Source organism: Ascaphus truei, chromosome 6 (assembly GCF_040206685.1).
Source record: "Ascaphus truei isolate aAscTru1 chromosome 6, aAscTru1.hap1, whole genome shotgun sequence".
NCBI lineage: Eukaryota > Metazoa > Chordata > Amphibia > Anura > Ascaphidae > Ascaphus > Ascaphus truei.
This window is the reverse complement of record NC_134488.1, coordinates 35362770-35381128: the sequence shown is the minus strand read 5'-3', so window position 1 is coordinate 35381128 and position 18359 is coordinate 35362770. Positions and strand designations below refer to the sequence as shown.

General features: G+C 53.3%; 2 protein-coding genes across 2 annotated transcripts in view; both read right to left on the bottom strand.

Annotated features, from left to right (window-relative positions):
- LOC142496898 (pancreatic secretory granule membrane major glycoprotein GP2-like) overlaps nucleotides 1-18359 on the bottom strand; it is a 129697-nt gene that overhangs the window by 20435 nt on the left and 90903 nt on the right. The window contains exon 3 of the mRNA XM_075603975.1: nucleotides 3412-3591. Within this exon, the coding sequence (XP_075460090.1) occupies nucleotides 3412-3591 (180 nt within the window). The remainder of the gene's footprint in view (nucleotides 1-3411; nucleotides 3592-18359) is intronic.
- The window catches only part of LOC142498033 (uncharacterized), a 448291-nt gene that overhangs the window by 356168 nt on the left and 73764 nt on the right, over nucleotides 1-18359 (bottom strand). The window lies entirely within an intron of this gene.

Sequence of the window (18359 nt, the reverse complement as noted above, 5' to 3'; positions counted from 1 at the left end):
CTCACCCTCTCCCCATATCATCTCTCACCCCCTCCCCATATCATCTCTCACCCCCTCCCCATATCATCTCTCACCCCCTCCCCATATCATCTCTCACCCCCTCCCCATATCATCTCTCACCCGCTCCCCATATCATCTCTCACCCCCTCCATATCATCTCTCACCCCCTCCCCATATCATCTCTCACCCCCTCCAATCATCTCCTTCCCCTCTCCACAGAACACACACACACTAGCTAGTGCCTCCACCTTGGCCCCACCCCCATGCTCCTGACACCTCCTCCTGATTGGCTGCATTACCGAGGATGGAGGAAGCTGGCCAGCCCCTAGCGACAGCCCTGTCTCCCTGAAACCCCACAGCCCCCCAAGCCGGTCAGGTCAATATGTCCAGACACATACATATCTCTCTCATGTTACACCAGCATAAACATACATGTCCAGGGAGGTACCGTAATACCAGTATACACATACACATCTCTCATGTTACACATACACATCTCTCATGTTACACATACAGTACGTCTCTCTCATGTTACACATACACATATCTCATGTTACACATACACATCTCTCATGTTACACATACAGTATGTCTCTCTCATATTACACATACACATCTCTCATGTTACACATACACATCTCTCATGTTACACATACAGTATGTCTCTCTCATGTTACACATATACATCTCTCATGTTACACATACACATCTCTCATGTTACACATACACATATCTCATGTTACACATACACATCTCTCATGTTACACATACAGTATGTCTCTCTCATGTTACACATACACATCTCTCATGTTACACATACACATCTCTCATGTTACACATACAGTACGTCTCTCTCATGTTACACATACACATATCTCATGTTACACATACACATATCTCATGTTACACATACACATATCTCATGTTACACATACACATCTCTCATGTTACACATACACATATCTCATGTTACACATACACATCTCTCATGTTACACATACACATCTCTCATGTTACACATACACATCTCTCATGTTACACATACAGTACGTCTCTCTCATGTTACACATACACATCTCTCATGTTACACATACACATCTCTCATGTTACACATACACATCTCTCATGTTACACATACACATATCTCATGTTACACATACACATCTCTCATGTTACACATACACATCTCTCATGTTACACATACACATCTCTCATGTTACACATACACATCTCTCATGTTACACATACACATATCTCATGTTACACATACACATATCTCATGTTACACATACACATCTCTCATGTTACACATACACATCTCTCATGTTACACATACACATCTCTCATGTTACACATACACATATCTCATGTTACACATACACATCTCTCATGTTACACATACACATCTCTCATGTTACACATACCGTACGTCTCTCTCATGTTACACATACAGTACGTCTCTCTCATGTTACACATACAGTACGTCTCTCTCATGTTACACATACCGTACGTCTCTCTCATGTTACACATACCGTACGTCTCTCACATGTTACACATACAGTACGTCTCTCTCATGTTACACATACACATCTCTCATGTTACACATACACATCTCTCATGTTACACATACACATCTCTCATGTTACACATACACATCTCATGTAACACATACACATCTCTCATGTTACACATACACATCTCTCATGTTACACATACACATCTCTCATGTTACACATACACATCTCTCTCATGTTACACATACCGTACGTCTCTCTCATGTTACACATACAGTACGTCTCTCTCATGTTACACATACAGTACGTCTCTCTCATTTTACACATACAGTATGTCTCTCTCATGTTACACATACAGTATGTCTCTCTCTCATGTTACACATACAGTACGTCTCTCTCATGTTACACATACAGTACGTCACTCTCATGTTACACATACAGTACGTCTCTCTCATGTTACACATACAGTACGTCTCTCTCATGTTACACATACAGTATGTCTCTCATGTTACACATACCGTACGTCTCTCTCATGTTACACATACAGTATGTCTCTCTCATGTTACACATACAGTATGTCTCTCTCATGTTACACATACAGTATGTTTCTCTCATGTTACACATACCGTACGTCTCTCTCATGTTACACATACAGTATGTTTCTCTCATGTTACACATACACGTCTCTCTCATGTTACACATACAGTATGTCTCTCATGTTACACATACCGTACGTCTCTCTCATGTTACACATACAGTATGTCCCTCTCATGTTACACATACAGTATGTCCCTCTCATGTTACACATACAGTATGTCTCACTCATGTTACACATACCGTACGTCTCTCTCATGTTACACATACAGTACGTCTCTCTCATGTTACACATACAGTACGTCTCTCTCATGTTACACATACCGTATGTCTCTCTCATGTTACACATACAGTATGTCCCTCTCATGTTATACATACCGTACGTCTCTCTCATGTTACACATACAGTATGTCTCTCTCATGTTACACATACAGTACGTCTCTCTCATGTTACACATACAGTACGTCTCTCTCATGTTACACATACAGTACGTCTCTCTCATGTTACACATACCGTACGTCTCTCTCATGTTACACATACAGTACGTCTCTCTCATGTTACACATACAGTACGTCTCTCTCATGTTACACATACAGTACGTCTCTCTCATGTTACACATACCGTACGTCTCTCTCATGTTACACATACCGTACGTCTCTCTCATGTTACACATACAGTACGTCTCTCTCATGTTACACATACAGTACGTCTCTCTCATGTTACACATACCGTATGTCTCTCTCATGTTACACATACAGTATGTCCCTCTCATGTTATACATACCGTACGTCTCTCTCATGTTACACATACAGTATGTCTCTCTCATGTTACACATACAGTATGTCTCTCTCATGTTACACATACAGTACGTCTCTCTCATGTTACACATACAGTACGTCTCTCTCATGTTACACATACCGTACGTCTCTCTCATGTTACACATACAGTACGTCTCTCTCATGTTACACATACAGTATGTCTCTCTCATGTTACACATACAGTATGTCTCTCTCATGTTACACATACAGTACGTCTCTCTCATGTTACACATACAGTACGTCTCTCTCATGTTACACATACCGTACGTCTCTCTCATGTTACACATACAGTATGTCTCTCTCATGTTACACATACACGTCTCTCTCATATTACAAATACATCTATCTCATGTTACACATACATGTCCAGTATTACCTCATATGTTACAGGACAGTGTCCACATACAGGACAGTCCGATTCAATATCGAACACCTGGCAACCATATGGTGTTACTCCCTGTAATACCCACAGTAATACTCCTCACCTGAGCAGCAGGAACTGGACGGGTCCCAGTGAAATCCCTCAGGGCAGCACAGAGCGGGGGCTGTAGTACACTGAGTGGTGGGGACGCAAAGTGTCACATCATCATTACAGCTACATCCATTATCTGCTGTACAGTAACCAGCACAGGTGGACGCGCTGCACATAGGGTGATCAGTGCCGGCTGCAGAGAGAGAAGCACAGGATGCTACAACATGTCACTGCACAGAGGGGGGTCAGTGCCGGCTGCAGAGAGAGAAGCAGAGGATGCTACAACATGACACTGCACAGAGGGGGGTCAGTGCCGGCTGCAGAGAGAGAAGCACAGGAGGCTACAACATGTCATGGCAAAAAGGGGGTCAGTGCCGGCTGCCGAGAGAAGCACAGGATGCTACAACATGTCACTGCACAGAGGGGGGTCAGTGCCGGCTGCAGAGAGAGAAGCACAGGATGCTACAACATGTCACTGCACAGAGGGGGGGTCAGTGCCGGCTGCAGAGAGATAAGCACAGGATGCTACAACATGTCACTGCACAGAGGGGGTCAGTGCCGGCTGCAGAAAGAAGCACAGGATGCTACAACATGTCACTGCACAGAGGGGGTCAGTGCTGGTTGCAAAGAGAGAAGCACACAATGCTACAACATGTCACTGCACAGAGGGGGGGTCTGTGCCGGCTGCAGAAAGAAGCACAGGATGCTACAACATGTCACTACACAGAGGGGGGGTCAGTGCCGGCTGCAGAAAGGAGCACAGGATGCTACAACATGTCACTGCACAGAGGGGGTCAGTGCTGGCTGCAGAGAGAGAAGCACAGGATGCTACAACATGTCACTGCACAGAGGGGGTCAGTGCCGGCTGCAGAGAGAGAAGCACAGGATGCTACAACATGTCACTGCACAGAGGGGGTCAGTACCGGCTGCATAGAGAGAAGCACAGGATGCTACAACATGTCACTGCACATAGGGGGTCAGTACCGGCTGCAGAGAGAGAAGCACAGGATGCTACAACATGTCACTGCACAGAGGGGGGTCAGTGCCGGCTGTAGAGAGATAAGCACAGGATGCTACAACATGTCACTGCACAGAGGGGGTCAGTGCCGGCTGCAGAGAGAGAAGCACAGGATGCTACAACATATCACTGCACAGAGGGGGGTCAGTGCCGGCTGCAGAGAGAGAAGCACAGGATGCTACAACATGTCCCTGCACAGAGGGGGGTCAGTGCCGGCTGCAGACAGAGAAGCACAGGATGCTACAACATGTCACTGCACAGAGGGGGGTCAGTGGCGGCTGCAGAGAGAGAAGCACAGGATAATACAACATGTCCCTGCACAGAGGGGGTCAGTGCCGGCTGCCGAGAGAAGCACAGGATGCTACAACATGTCACTGCACAGAGGGGGGGTCAGTGCCGGCTGCAGAAAGAAGCACAGGATACTACAACATGTCACTGCACAGAGGGGGTCAGTGCTGGCTGCAGAGAGAGAAGCACAGGATGCTACAACATGTCAATGCACAGAGGGGGGTAAGTACCGGCTGCAGAGAGAGAAGCACAGGATGCTACAACATTTCACTGCACAGAGGGGGTCAGTGCCGGCTGCAGAGAGAGAAGCACAGGATGCTACAACATGTCACTGCACAGAGGGGGTCAGTGCCGGCTGCAGAGAGATAAGAACAGGATGCTACAACATGTCACTGCACAGAGGGGGTCAGTGCCAGCTGCATAGAGATAAGCACAGGATGCTACAACATGTCACTGCACATAGGGGGTCAGTGCCGGCTGCAGAGAGAGAAGCACAGGATGCTACAACATGTTACTGCACAGAGGGGGGTCAGTGCCGGCTGCAGAGAGATAAGCACAGGATACTACAACATGTCACTGACATAGGGGGTCAGTGCCGGCTGCAGAGAGAGAAGCACAGGATACTACAAAATGTCACTGCACAGAGGGGGTCAGTGCCGGCTGCAGAGAGAGAAGCACAGGATGCTACAACATGTCACTGCACAGAGGGGGTCAGTGCCGGCTGCAGAGAGAGAAGCACAGGATGCTACAACATGTCAATGCACAGAGGGGGGTCAGTACCGGCTGCATAGAGAGAAGCACAGGATACTACAACATGTCACTGCACATAGGGGGTCAGTGCCGGCTGCAGAGAGAGAAGCACAGGATGCTACAACATGTCACTGCACAGAGGGGGGTCAGTGCCGGCTGTAGAGAGATAAGCACAGGATGCTACAACATGTCACTGCACAGAGCGGGTCAGTGCCGGCTGCAGAGAGAGAAGCACAGGATGCTACAACATATCACTGCACAGAGGGGGGTCAGTGCCGGCTGCAGAGAGAGAAGTACAGGATGCTACAACATGTCCCTGCACAGAGGGGGGTCAGTGCCGGCTGCAGAGAGAGAAGCACAGGATGCTACAACATGTCACTGCACAGAGGGGGGTCAGTGCCGGCTGCAGAGAGAGAAGCACAGGATGCTACAACATGTCCCTGCACAGAGGGGGTCAGTGCCGGCTGCCGAGAGAAGCACAGGATGTTACAACATGTCACTGCACAGAGGGGGGTCAGTGCCGGCTGCAGAGAGAGAAGCACAGGATGCTACAACATGTCACTGCACAGAGGGGGGGTCAGTGCCGGCTGCAGAAAGAAGCACAGGATACTACAACATGTCACTGCACAGAGGGGGTCAGTGCTGGCTGCAGAGAGAGAAGCACAGGATACTACAACATGTCAATGCACAGAGGGGGGTCAGTACCGGCTGCAGAGAGAGAAGCACAGGATGCTACAACATTTCACTGCACAGAGGGGGTCAGTGCCGGCTGCAGAGAGAGAAGCACAGGATGCTACAACATGTCACTGCACAGAGGGGGTCAGTGCCGGCTGCAGAGAGATAAGAACAGGATGCTACAACATGTCACTGCACAGAGGGGGTCAGTGCCAGCTGCATAGAGATAAGCACAGGATACTACAACATGTCACTGCACATAGGGGGTCAGTGCCGGCTGCAGAGAGAGAAGCACAGGATGCTACAACATGTCACTGCACAGAGGGGGGTCAGTGCCGGCTGCAGAGAGATAAGCACAGGATGCTACAACATGTCACTGCACATAGGGGGTCAGTGCCGGCAGCAGAGAGAGAAGCACAGGATGCTACAAAATGTCACTGCACAGAGGGGGTCAGTGCCGGCTGCAGAGAGAGAAGCACAGGATGCTACAACATGTCACTGCACAGAGGGGGTCAGTGCCGGCTGCAGAGAGAGAAGCACAGGATGCTACAACATGTCACTGCACAGAGGGGGTCAGTGCCGGCTGCAGAGAGAAGCACCGGATACTACAACATGTCACTGCACAGAGGGGGGTCAGTGCCGGCAGAGTGAGAAGTACAGGATACTACAACATGTCACTGCACAGAGAGGGGTCAGTGCCGGCTGCAGAGAGAGAAGCACAGGATAATACAACATGTCACTGCACAGAGGGGGGTCAGTGCCGGCTGCAGAGAGAGAAGCACAGGATGCTACAACATGTCACTGCACAGAGGGGGTCAGTGCCGGCTGCAGAGAGAGAAGCACAGGATACTACAACATGTCACTACACAGAGGGGGTCAGTGCCGGCTGCAGAGAGAAGCACAGGATGCTACAACATGTCACTTCACAGAGGGGGTCAGTGCTGGCTGCAGAGAGAAGCAAAGGATGCTACAACATGTCACTGCACAGAGGGGGTCAGTGCCGGCTGCAGAGAGAGAAGCACAGGATGCTACAACATGTCACTGCACAGAGGGGGGTCAGTGCTGGCTGCAGAGAGAGAAGCACAGGATGTTACAACATGTCACTGCACAGAGGGGGTCAGTGCCGGCTGCAGAGAGAGAAGCACAGGATGCTACAACATGTCACTGCACAGAGGGGGTCAGTGCCGGCTGCCAAGAGAAGCACAGGATGCTACAACATGTCACTGCACAGAGGGGGGTCAGTGCCGGCTGCAGAGAGAGAAGCACAGGATGCTACAACATGTCACTGCACAGAGGGGGGGTCAGTGCCGGCTGCAGAGAGAAGCACAGGATGTTACAGCATGTCACTGCACAGAGGGGGTCAGTGCCGGCTGCAGAGAGAGAAGCACAGGATGCTACAACATGTCACTACACAGAGGGGGGGGGGTCAGTGCCGGCTGCAGAGAGAGAAGCACAGGATGCTACAACATGTCACTGCACAGAGGGGGTCAGTGCCGGCTGCAGAGAGAGAAGCACAGGATACTACAACATGTCACTGCACAGAGGGGGTCAGTGCCGGCTGCAGAGAGAGAAGCACAGGATGCTACAACATGTCACTGCACAGAGGGGGTCAGTGCCGGCTGCAGAGAGAGAAGCACAGGATGCTACAACATGTCACTGCACAGAGGGGGTCAGTGCCGGCTGCAGAGAGAGAAGCACAGGATGCTACAACATGTCACTGCACAGAGGGGGTCAGTGCCGGCTGCAGAGAGAGAAGCACAGGATGCTACAACATGTCACTGCACAGAGGGGGTCAGTGCCGGCTGCAGAGAGAGAAGCACAGGATGTACAACATGTCACTGCACAGAGGGGGTCAGTGCCGGCTGCAGAGAGAGAAGCACAGGATGCTACAACATGTCACTGCACAGAGGGGGTCAGTGCCGGCTGCAGAGAGAGAAGCACAGGATGCTACAACATGTCACTGCACAGAGGGGGGTCAGTGCCGGCTGCAGAGAGAGAAGCACAGGATGCTACAACATGTCACGGCACAGAGGGGGTCAGTGCCGGCTGCCGAGAGAAGCACAGGATGCTACAACATGTCACTGCACAGAGGGGGGTCAGTGCCGGCTGCAGAGAGAGAAGCACAGGATGCTACAACATGTCACTGCACAGAGGGGGGGTCAGTGCCGGCTGCAGAGAGATAAGCACAGGATGCTACAACATGTCACTGCACAGAGGGGGTCAGTGCCGGCTGCAGAAAGAAGCACAGGATGCTACAACATGTCACTGCACAGAGGGGGCAGTGCTGGTTGCAAAGAGAGAAGCACACAATGCTACAACATGTCACTGCACAGAGGGGGGGTCAGTGCCACCTGCAGAAAGAAGCACAGGATTCTACAACATGTCACTGCACAGAGGGGGGGTCAGTGCCGGCTGCAGAAAGAAGCACAGGAAGATACAACATGTCACTGCACAGAGGGGGTCAGTGCTGGCTGCAGAGAGAGAAGCACAGGATGCTACAACATGTCACTGCACAGAGGGGGTCAGTGCCGGCTGCAGAGAGAGAAGCACAGGATGCTACAACATGTCAATGCACAGAGGGGGGTCAGTACCGGCTGCATAGAGAGAAGCACAGGATGCTACAACATGTCACTGCACATAGGGGGTCAGTGCCGGCTGCAGAGAGAGAAGCACAGGATGCTACAACATGTCACTGCACAGAGGGGGGTCAGTGCCGGCTGCAGAGAGATAAGCACAGGATGCTACAACATGTCACTGCACAGAGGGGGTCAGTGCCGGCTGCCAAGAGAAGCACAGGATCCTACAACATGTCACTGCACAGAGGGGGGTCCGTGCCGGCTGCAGAGAGAGAAGCACAGGATGCTACAACATGTCACTGCACAGAGGGGGGACAGTGCCGGCTGCAGAGAGATAAGCACAGGATGCTACAACATGTCACTGCACAGAGGGGGTCAGTGCCGGCTGCAGAGAGAGAAGCACAGGATGCTACAACATATCACTGCACAGAGGGGGGTCAGTGCCGGCTGCAGAGAGAGAAGCACAGGATGCTACAACATGTCCCTGCACAGAGGGGGGTCAGTGCCGGCTGCAGAGAGAGAAGCACAGGATACTACAACATGTCCCTGCACAGAGGGGGTCAGTGCCGGCTGCAGAGAGAGAAGCACAGGATGCTACAACATGTCACTGCACAGAGGGGGGTCAGTGCCGGCTGCAGAGAGAAGCACAGGATGCTACAACATGTCACTGCACAGAGGGGGGGTCAGTGCCGGCTGCAGAAAGAAGCACAGGATACTACAACATGTCACTGCACAGAGGGGGTCAGTGCCGGCTGCAGAGAGAGAAGCACAGGATGCTACAACATGTCACTGCACAGAGGGGGTCAGTGCCGGCTGCAGAGAGATAAGAACAGGATGCTACAACATGTCACTGCACAGAGGGGGTCAGTGCCAGCTGCATAGAGATAAGCACAGGATGCTACAACATGTCACTGCACATAGGGGGTCAGTGCCGGCTGCAGAGAGAGAAGCACAGGATGCTACAACATGTCACTGCACAGAGGGGGGTCAGTGCCGGCTGCAGAGAGATAAGCACAGGATGCTACAACATGTCACTGCACATAGGGGGTCAGTGCCGGCTGCAGAGAGAGAAGCACAGGATGCTACAAAATGTCACTGCACAGAGGGGGTCAGTGCCGGCTGCAGAGAGAGAAGCACAGGATGCTACAACATGTCACTGCACAGAGGGGGTCAGTGCCGGCTGCAGAGAGAGAAGCACAGGATGCTACAACATGTCACTGCACAGAGGGGGTCAGTGCCGGCTGCAGAGAGAGAAGCACAGGATGCTACAACATGTCACTGCACAGAGGGGGTCAGTGCCGGCTGCAGAGAGAAGCACCGGATACTACAACATGTCACTGCACAGAGGGGGGTAAGTGCCGGCAGAGTGAGAAGTACAGGATGCTACAACATGTCACTGCACAGAGAGGGGTCAGTGTCGGCTGCAGAGAGAGAAGCACAGGATGCTACAACATGTCACTGCACAGAGGGGGGTCAGTGCCGGCTGCAGAGAGAGAAGCACAGGATGCTACAACATGTCACTGCACAGAGGGGGTCAGTGCCGGCTGCAGAGAGAGAAGCACAGGATACTACAACATGTCACTACACAGAGGGGGTCAGTGCCGGCTGCAGAGAGAAGCACAGGATGCTACAACATGTCACTTCACAGAGGGGGTCAGTGCTGGCTGCAGAGAGAAGCACAGGATGCTACAACATGTCACTGCACAGAGGGGATCAGTGCCGGCTGCAGAGAGAGAAGCACAGAATGCTACAACATGTCACTGCACAGAGGGGGGTCAGTGCCGGCTGCAGAGAGAGAAGCACAGGATGTTACAACATGTCACTGCACAGAGGGGGTCAGTGCCGGCTGCAGAGAGAGAAGCACAGGACGCTACAACATGTCACTGCACAGAGGGGGTCAGTGCCGGCTGCCAAGAGAAGCACAGGATGCTACAACATGTCACTGCACAGAGGGGGGTCCGTGCCGGCTGCAGAGAGAGAAGCACAGGATGTTACAACATGTCACCGCACAGAGGGGGTCAGTGCCGGCTGCAGAGAGAGAAGCACAGGATGCTACAACATGTCACTGCACAGAGGGGGTCAGTGCCGGCTGCAGAGAGAGAAGCACAGGATGCTACAACATGTCACTACACAGAGGGGGGGGGGTCAGTGCCGGCTGCATAGAGAGAAGCACAGGATGCTACAAGATGTCACTGCACAGAGGGGGTCAGTGCCGGCTGCCAAGAGAAGCACAGGATGCTACAACATGTCACTGCACAGAGGGGGGTCAGTGCCGGCTGCAGAGAGAGAAGCACAGGATGCTACAACATGTCACTTCACAGAGGGGGTCAGTGCTGGCTGCAGAGAGAGAAGCACAGGATGCTACAACATGTCAATGCACAGAGGGGGGTAAGTACCGGCTGCAGAGAGAGAAGCACAGGATGCTACAACATGTCACTGCACAGAGGGGGTCAGTGCCGGCTGCAGAGAGAAGCACAGGATGCTACAACATGTCACTGCACAGAGGGGGTCAGTGCCGGCTGCAGAGAGAAGCACAGGATGCTACAACATGTCACTGAACATAGGGTGGTCAGTGCCGGCTGCAGAGAGAAGCACAGGATGCTACAACATGTCACTGAACATAGGGTGGTCAGTGCCGGCTGCAGAGAGAGAAGCACAGGATGCTACAACATGTCACTGCAAAGAGGGAGGTCAGTGCCGGCTGCAGAGAGAGAAGCACAGGATACTACAACATGTCACTGCACAGAGGGGGTCAGTGCCGGCTGCAGAGAGAAGCACAGGATGCTACAACATGTCACTCCACATAGGGTGGTCAGTGCCGGCTGCAGAGAGAGAAGCACAGGATGCTACAACATGTCACTGCACAGAGGGGGGTCAGTGCCGGCTGCAGAGAGAAGCACAGGATGCTACAACATGTCACTACACAGAGGGGGTCAGTGCCGGCTGCAGAGAGAGAAGCACAGGATGTACAACATGTCACTGCACAGAGGGGGTCAGTGCCGGCTGCAGAGAGAGAAGCACAGGATGCTACAACATGTCACTGCACAGAGGGGGTCAGTGCCGGCTGCAGAGAGAGAAGCACAGGATGCTACAACATGTCACTGCACATAGGGGGTCAGTGCCGGCTGCAGAGAGAGAAGCACAGGATGCTACAACATGTCACGGCACAGAGGGGGTCAGTGCCGGCTGCCGAGAGAAGCACAGGATGCTACAACATGTCACTACACAGAGGGGGGTCAGTGCCGGCTGCAGAGAGAGAAGCACAGGATGCTACAACATGTCACTGCACAGAGGGGGGGTCAGTGCCGGCTGCAGAGAGATAAGCACAGAATGCTACAACATGTCACTGCACAGAGGGGGTCAGTGCCGGCTGCAGAAAGAAGCACAGGATGCTACAACATGTCACTGCACAGAGGGGGTCAGTGCTGGTTGCAAAGAGAGAAGCACACAATGCTACAACATGTCACTGCACAGAGGGGGGGTCAGTGCCACCTGCAGAAAGAAGCACAGGATTCTACAACATGTCACTGCACAGAGGGGGGGTCAGTGCCGGCTGCAGAAAGAAGCACAGGAAGCTACAACATGTCACTGCACAGAGGGGGTCAGTGCTGGTTGCAAAGAGAGAAGCACACAATGCTACAACATGTCACTGCACAGAGGGGGGGTCAGTGCCACCTGCAGAAAGAAGCACAGGATTCTTCAACATGTCACTGCACAGAGGGGGGGTCAGTGCCGGCTGCAGAAAGAAGCACAGGAAGCTACAACATGTCACTGCACATAGGGGGTCAGTGCCGGCTGCAGAGAGAGAAGCACAGGATGCTACAACATGTCACTGCACAGAGGGGGGTCAGTGCCGGCTGCAGAGAGATAAGCACAGGATGCTACAACATGTCACTGCACAGAGGGGGTCAGTGCCGGCTGCAGAGAGAGAAGCACAGGATACTACAACATGTCACTGCACAGAGGGGGGTCAGTGCCGGCTGCAGAGAGAGAAGCACAGGATTATACAACATGTCCCTGCACAGAGGGGGGTCAGTGCCGGCTGCAGAGAGAGAAGCACAGGATGCTACAACATGTCCCTGCACAGAGGGGGTCAGTGCCGGCTGCCGAGAGAAGCACAGGATGTTACAACATGTCACTGCACAGAGGGGGGTCAGTGCCGGCTGCAGAGAGAGAAGCACAGGATGCTACAACATGTCACTGCACAGAGGGGGGTCAGTGCCGGCTGCAGAGAGAAGCACAGGATGCTACAACATGTCACTGCACAGAGGGGGGGTCAGTGCCGGCTGCAGAAATAAGCACAGGATACTACAACATGTCACTGCACAGAGGGGGTCAGTGCCGGCTGCAGAGAGAGAAGCACAGGATACTACAACATGTCACTGCACAGAGGGGGTCAGTGCCGGCTGCAGAGAGATAAGAACAGGATGCTACAACATGTCACTGCACAGAGGGGGTCAGTGCCAGCTGCATAGAGATAAGCACAGGATGCTACAACATGTCACTGCACAGAGGGGGTCAGTGCCGGCTGCAGAGAGAGAAGCACAGGATGCTACAACATGTCACTGCACAGAGGGGGGTCAGTGCCGGCTGCAGAGAGATAAGCACAGGATACTACAACATGTCACTGCACATAGGGGGTCAGTGCCGGCTGCAGAGAGAGAAGCACAGGATGCTACAACATGTCACTGCACAGAGGGGGTCAGTGCCGGCTGCAGAGAGAGAAGCACATGATGCTACAACATGTCACTGCACAGAGGGGGGTCAGTGCCGGCTGCAGAGAGATAAGCACAGGATACTACAACATGTCACTGCACATAGGGGGTCAGTGCCGGCTGCAGAGAGAGAAGCACAGGATGCTACAAAATGTCACTGCACAGAGGGGGTCAGTGCCGGCTGCAGAGAGAGAAGCACAGGATGCTACAACATGTCACTACACAGAGGGGGTCAGTGCCGGCTGCAGAGAGAGAAGCACAGGATGCTACAACATGTCACTGCACAGAGGGGGTCAGTGCCGGCTGCAGAGAGAGAAGCACAGGATGCTACAACATGTCACTGCACAGAGGGGGTCAGTGCCGGCTGCAGAGAGAAGCACCGGATACTACAACATGTCACTGCACAGAGGGGGGTAAGTGCCGGCAGAGTGAGAAGTACAGGATGCTACAACATGTCACTGCACAGAGAGGGGTCAGTGTCGGCTGCAGAGAGAGAAGCACAGGATGCTACAACATGTCACTGCACAGAGGGGGGTCAGTGCCGGCTGCAGAGAGAGAAGCACAGGATGCTACAACATGTCACTGCACAGAGGGGGTCAGTGCCGGCTGCAGAGAGAGAAGCACAGGATTATACAACATGTCCCTGCACAGAGGGGGGTCAGTGCCGGCTGCAGAGAGAGAAGCACAGGATGCTACAACATGTCCCTGCACAGAGGGGGTCAGTGCCGGCTGCCGAGAGAAGCACAGGATGTTACAACATGTCACTGCACAGAGGGGGGTCAGTGCCGGCTGCAGAGAGAGAAGCACAGGATGCTACAACATGTCACTGCACAGAGGGGGGTCAGTGCCGGCTGCAGAGAGAAGCACAGGATGCTACAACATGTCACTGCACAGAGGGGGGGTCAGTGCCGGCTGCAGAAATAAGCACAGGATACTACAACATGTCACTGCACAGAGGGGGTCAGTGCCGGCTGCAGAGAGAGAAGCACAGGATACTACAACATGTCACTGCACAGAGGGGGTCAGTGCCGGCTGCAGAGAGATAAGAACAGGATGCTACAACATGTCACTGCACAGAGGGGGTCAGTGCCAGCTGCATAGAGATAAGCACAGGATGCTACAACATGTCACTGCACAGAGGGGGTCAGTGCCGGCTGCAGAGAGAGAAGCACAGGATGCTACAACATGTCACTGCACAGAGGGGGGTCAGTGCCGGCTGCAGAGAGATAAGCACAGGATACTACAACATGTCACTGCACATAGGGGGTCAGTGCCGGCTGCAGAGAGAGAAGCACAGGATGCTACAACATGTCACTGCACAGAGGGGGTCAGTGCCGGCTGCAGAGAGAGAAGCACATGATGCTACAACATGTCACTGCACAGAGGGGGGTCAGTGCCGGCTGCAGAGAGATAAGCACAGGATACTACAACATGTCACTGCACATAGGGGGTCAGTGCCGGCTGCAGAGAGAGAAGCACAGGATGCTACAAAATGTCACTGCACAGAGGGGGTCAGTGCCGGCTGCAGAGAGAGAAGCACAGGATGCTACAACATGTCACTACACAGAGGGGGTCAGTGCCGGCTGCAGAGAGAGAAGCACAGGATGCTACAACATGTCACTGCACAGAGGGGGTCAGTGCCGGCTGCAGAGAGAGAAGCACAGGATGCTACAACATGTCACTGCACAGAGGGGGTCAGTGCCGGCTGCAGAGAGAAGCACCGGATACTACAACATGTCACTGCACAGAGGGGGGTAAGTGCCGGCAGAGTGAGAAGTACAGGATGCTACAACATGTCACTGCACAGAGAGGGGTCAGTGTCGGCTGCAGAGAGAGAAGCACAGGATGCTACAACATGTCACTGCACAGAGGGGGGTCAGTGCCGGCTGCAGAGAGAGAAGCACAGGATGCTACAACATGTCACTGCACAGAGGGGGTCAGTGCCGGCTGCAGAGAGAGAAGCACAGGATACTACAACATGTCACTACACAGAGGGGGTCAGTGCCGGCTGCAGAGAGAAGCACAGGATGCTACAACATGTCACTTCACAGAGGGGGTCAGTGCTGGCTGCAGAGAGAAGCACAGGATGCTACAACATGTCACTGCACAGAGGGGGTCAGTGCCGGCTGCAGAGAGAGAAGCACAGAATGCTACAACATGTCACTGCACAGAGGGGGGTCAGTGCCGACTGCAGAGAGAGAAGCACAGGATGTTACAACATGTCACTGCACAGAGGGGGTCAGTGCCGGCTGCAGAGAGAGAAGCACAGGATACTACAACATGTCACTGCACAGAGGGGGTCAGTGCCGGCTGCCAAGAGAAGCACAGGATGCTACAACATGTCACTGCACAGAGGGGGGTCCGTGCCGGCTGCAGAGAGAGAAGCACAGGATGTTACAACATGTCACCGCACAGAGGGGGTCAGTGCCGGCTGCAGAGAGAGAAGCACAGGATGCTACAACATGTCACTGCACAGAGGGGGTCAGTGCCGGCTGCAGAGAGAGAAGCACAGGATGCTACAACATGTCACTACACAGGGGGGGGGGTCAGTGCCGGCTGCATAGAGAGAAGCACAGGATGCTACAAAATGTCACTGCACAGAGGGGGTCAGTGCCGGCTGCCAAGAGAAGCACAGGATGCTACAACATGTCACTGCACAGAGGGGGGTCAGTGCCGGCTGCAGAGAGAGAAGCACAGGATGCTACAACATGTCACTTCACAGAGGGGGTCAGTGCTGGCTGCAGAGAGAGAAGCACAGGATGCTACAACATGTCAATGCACAGAGGGGGGTAAGTACCGGCTGCAGAGAGAGAAGCACAGGATGCTACAACATGTCACTGCACAGAGGGGGTCAGTGCCGGCTGCAGAGAGAGAAGCACAGGATGCTACAACATGTCCCTGCACAGAGGGGGGTCAGTGCCGGCTGCAGAGAGAGAAGCACAGGATACTACAACATGTCCCTGCACAGAGGGGGTCAGTGCCGGCTGCCGAGAGAAGCACAGGATGTTACAACATGTCACTGCACAGAGGGGGGTCAGTGCCGGCTGCAGAGAGAGAAGCACAGGAAGCTACAACATGTCACTGCACAGAGGGGGGTCAGTGCCGGCTGCAGAGAGAAGCACAGGATGCTACAACATGTCACTGCACAGAGGGGGGGTCAGTGCCGGCTGCAGAAAGAAGCACAGGATACTACAACATGTCACTGCACAGAGGGGGTCAGTGCCGGCTGCAGAGAAAGAAGCACAGGATACTACAACATGTCACTGCACAGAGGGGGTCAGTGCCGGCTGCAGAGAGATAAGAACAGGATGCTACAACATGTCACTGCACAGAGGGGGTCAGTGCCAGCTGCATAGAGATAAGCACAGGATGCTACAACATGTCACTGCACATAGGGGGTCAGTGCCGCTGCAGAGAGTGAAGCACAGGATGCTACAAAATGTCACTGCACAGAGGGGGTCAGTGCCGGCTGCAGAGAGAGAAGCACAGGATTCTACAACATGTCACTGCACAGAGGGGGTCAGTGCCGGCTGCAGAGAGAGAAGCACAGGATGCTACAACATGTCACTGCACAGAGGGGGTCAGTGCCGGCTGCAGAGAGAGAAGCACAGGATGCTACAACATGTCACTGCACAGAGGGGGTCAGTGCCGGCTGCAGAGAGAAGCACCGGATACTACAACATGTCACTGCACAGAGGGGGGTAAGTGCCGGCAGAGTGAGAAGTACAGGATGCTACAACATGTCACTGCACAGAGAGGGGTCAGTGTCGGCTGCAGAGAGAGAAGCACAGGATGCTACAAAATGTCACTGCACAGAGGGGGGTCAGTGCCGGCTGCAGAGAGAGAAGCACAGGATGCTACAACATGTCACTGCACAGAGGGGGTCAGTGCCGGCTGCAGAGAGAGAAGCACAGGATACTACAACATGTCACTACACAGAGGGGGTCAGTGCCGGCTGCAGAGAGAAGCACAGGATGCTACAACATGTCACTTCACAGAGGGGGTCAGTGCTGGCTGAAGAGAGAAGCACAGGATGCTACAACATGTCACTGCACAGAGGGGGTCAGTGCCGGCTGCAGAGAGAGAAGCACAGGATTCTACAACATGTCACTGCACAGAGGGGGTCAGTGCCGGCTGCAGAGAGAGAAGCACAGGATGCTACAACATGTCACTGCACAGAGGGGGTCAGTGCCGGCTGCAGAGAGAGAAGCACAGGATGCTACAACATGTCACTGCACAGAGGGGGTCAGTGCCGGCTGCAGAGAGAAGCACCGGATACTACAACATGTCACTGCACAGAGGGGGGTAAGTGCCGGCAGAGTGAGAAGTACAGGATGCTACAACATGTCACTGCACAGAGAGGGGTCAGTGTCGGCTGCAGAGAGAGAAGCACAGGATGCTACAAAATGTCACTGCACAGAGGGGGGTCAGTGCCGGCTGCAGAGAGAGAAGCACAGGATGCTACAACATGTCACTGCACAGAGGGGGTCAGTGCCGGCTGCAGAGAGAGAAGCACAGGATACTACAACATGTCACTACACAGAGGGGGTCAGTGCCGGCTGCAGAGAGAAGCACAGGATGCTACAACATGTCACTTCACAGAGGGGGTCAGTGCTGGCTGAAGAGAGAAGCACAGGATGCTACAACATGTCACTGCACAGAGGGGGTCAGTGCCGGCTGCAGAGAGAGAAGCACAGAATGCTACAACATGTCACTGCACAGAGGGGGGTCAGTGCCGACTGCAGAGAGAGAAGCACAGGATGTAACAACATGTCACTGCACAGAGGGGGTCAGTGCCGGCTGCAGAGAGAGAAGCACAGGATGCTACAACATGTCACTGCACAGAGGGGGTCAGTGCCGGCTGCCAAGAGAAGCACAGGATGCTACAACATGTCACTGCACAGAGGGGGGTCCGTGCCGGCTGCAGAGAGAGAAGCAC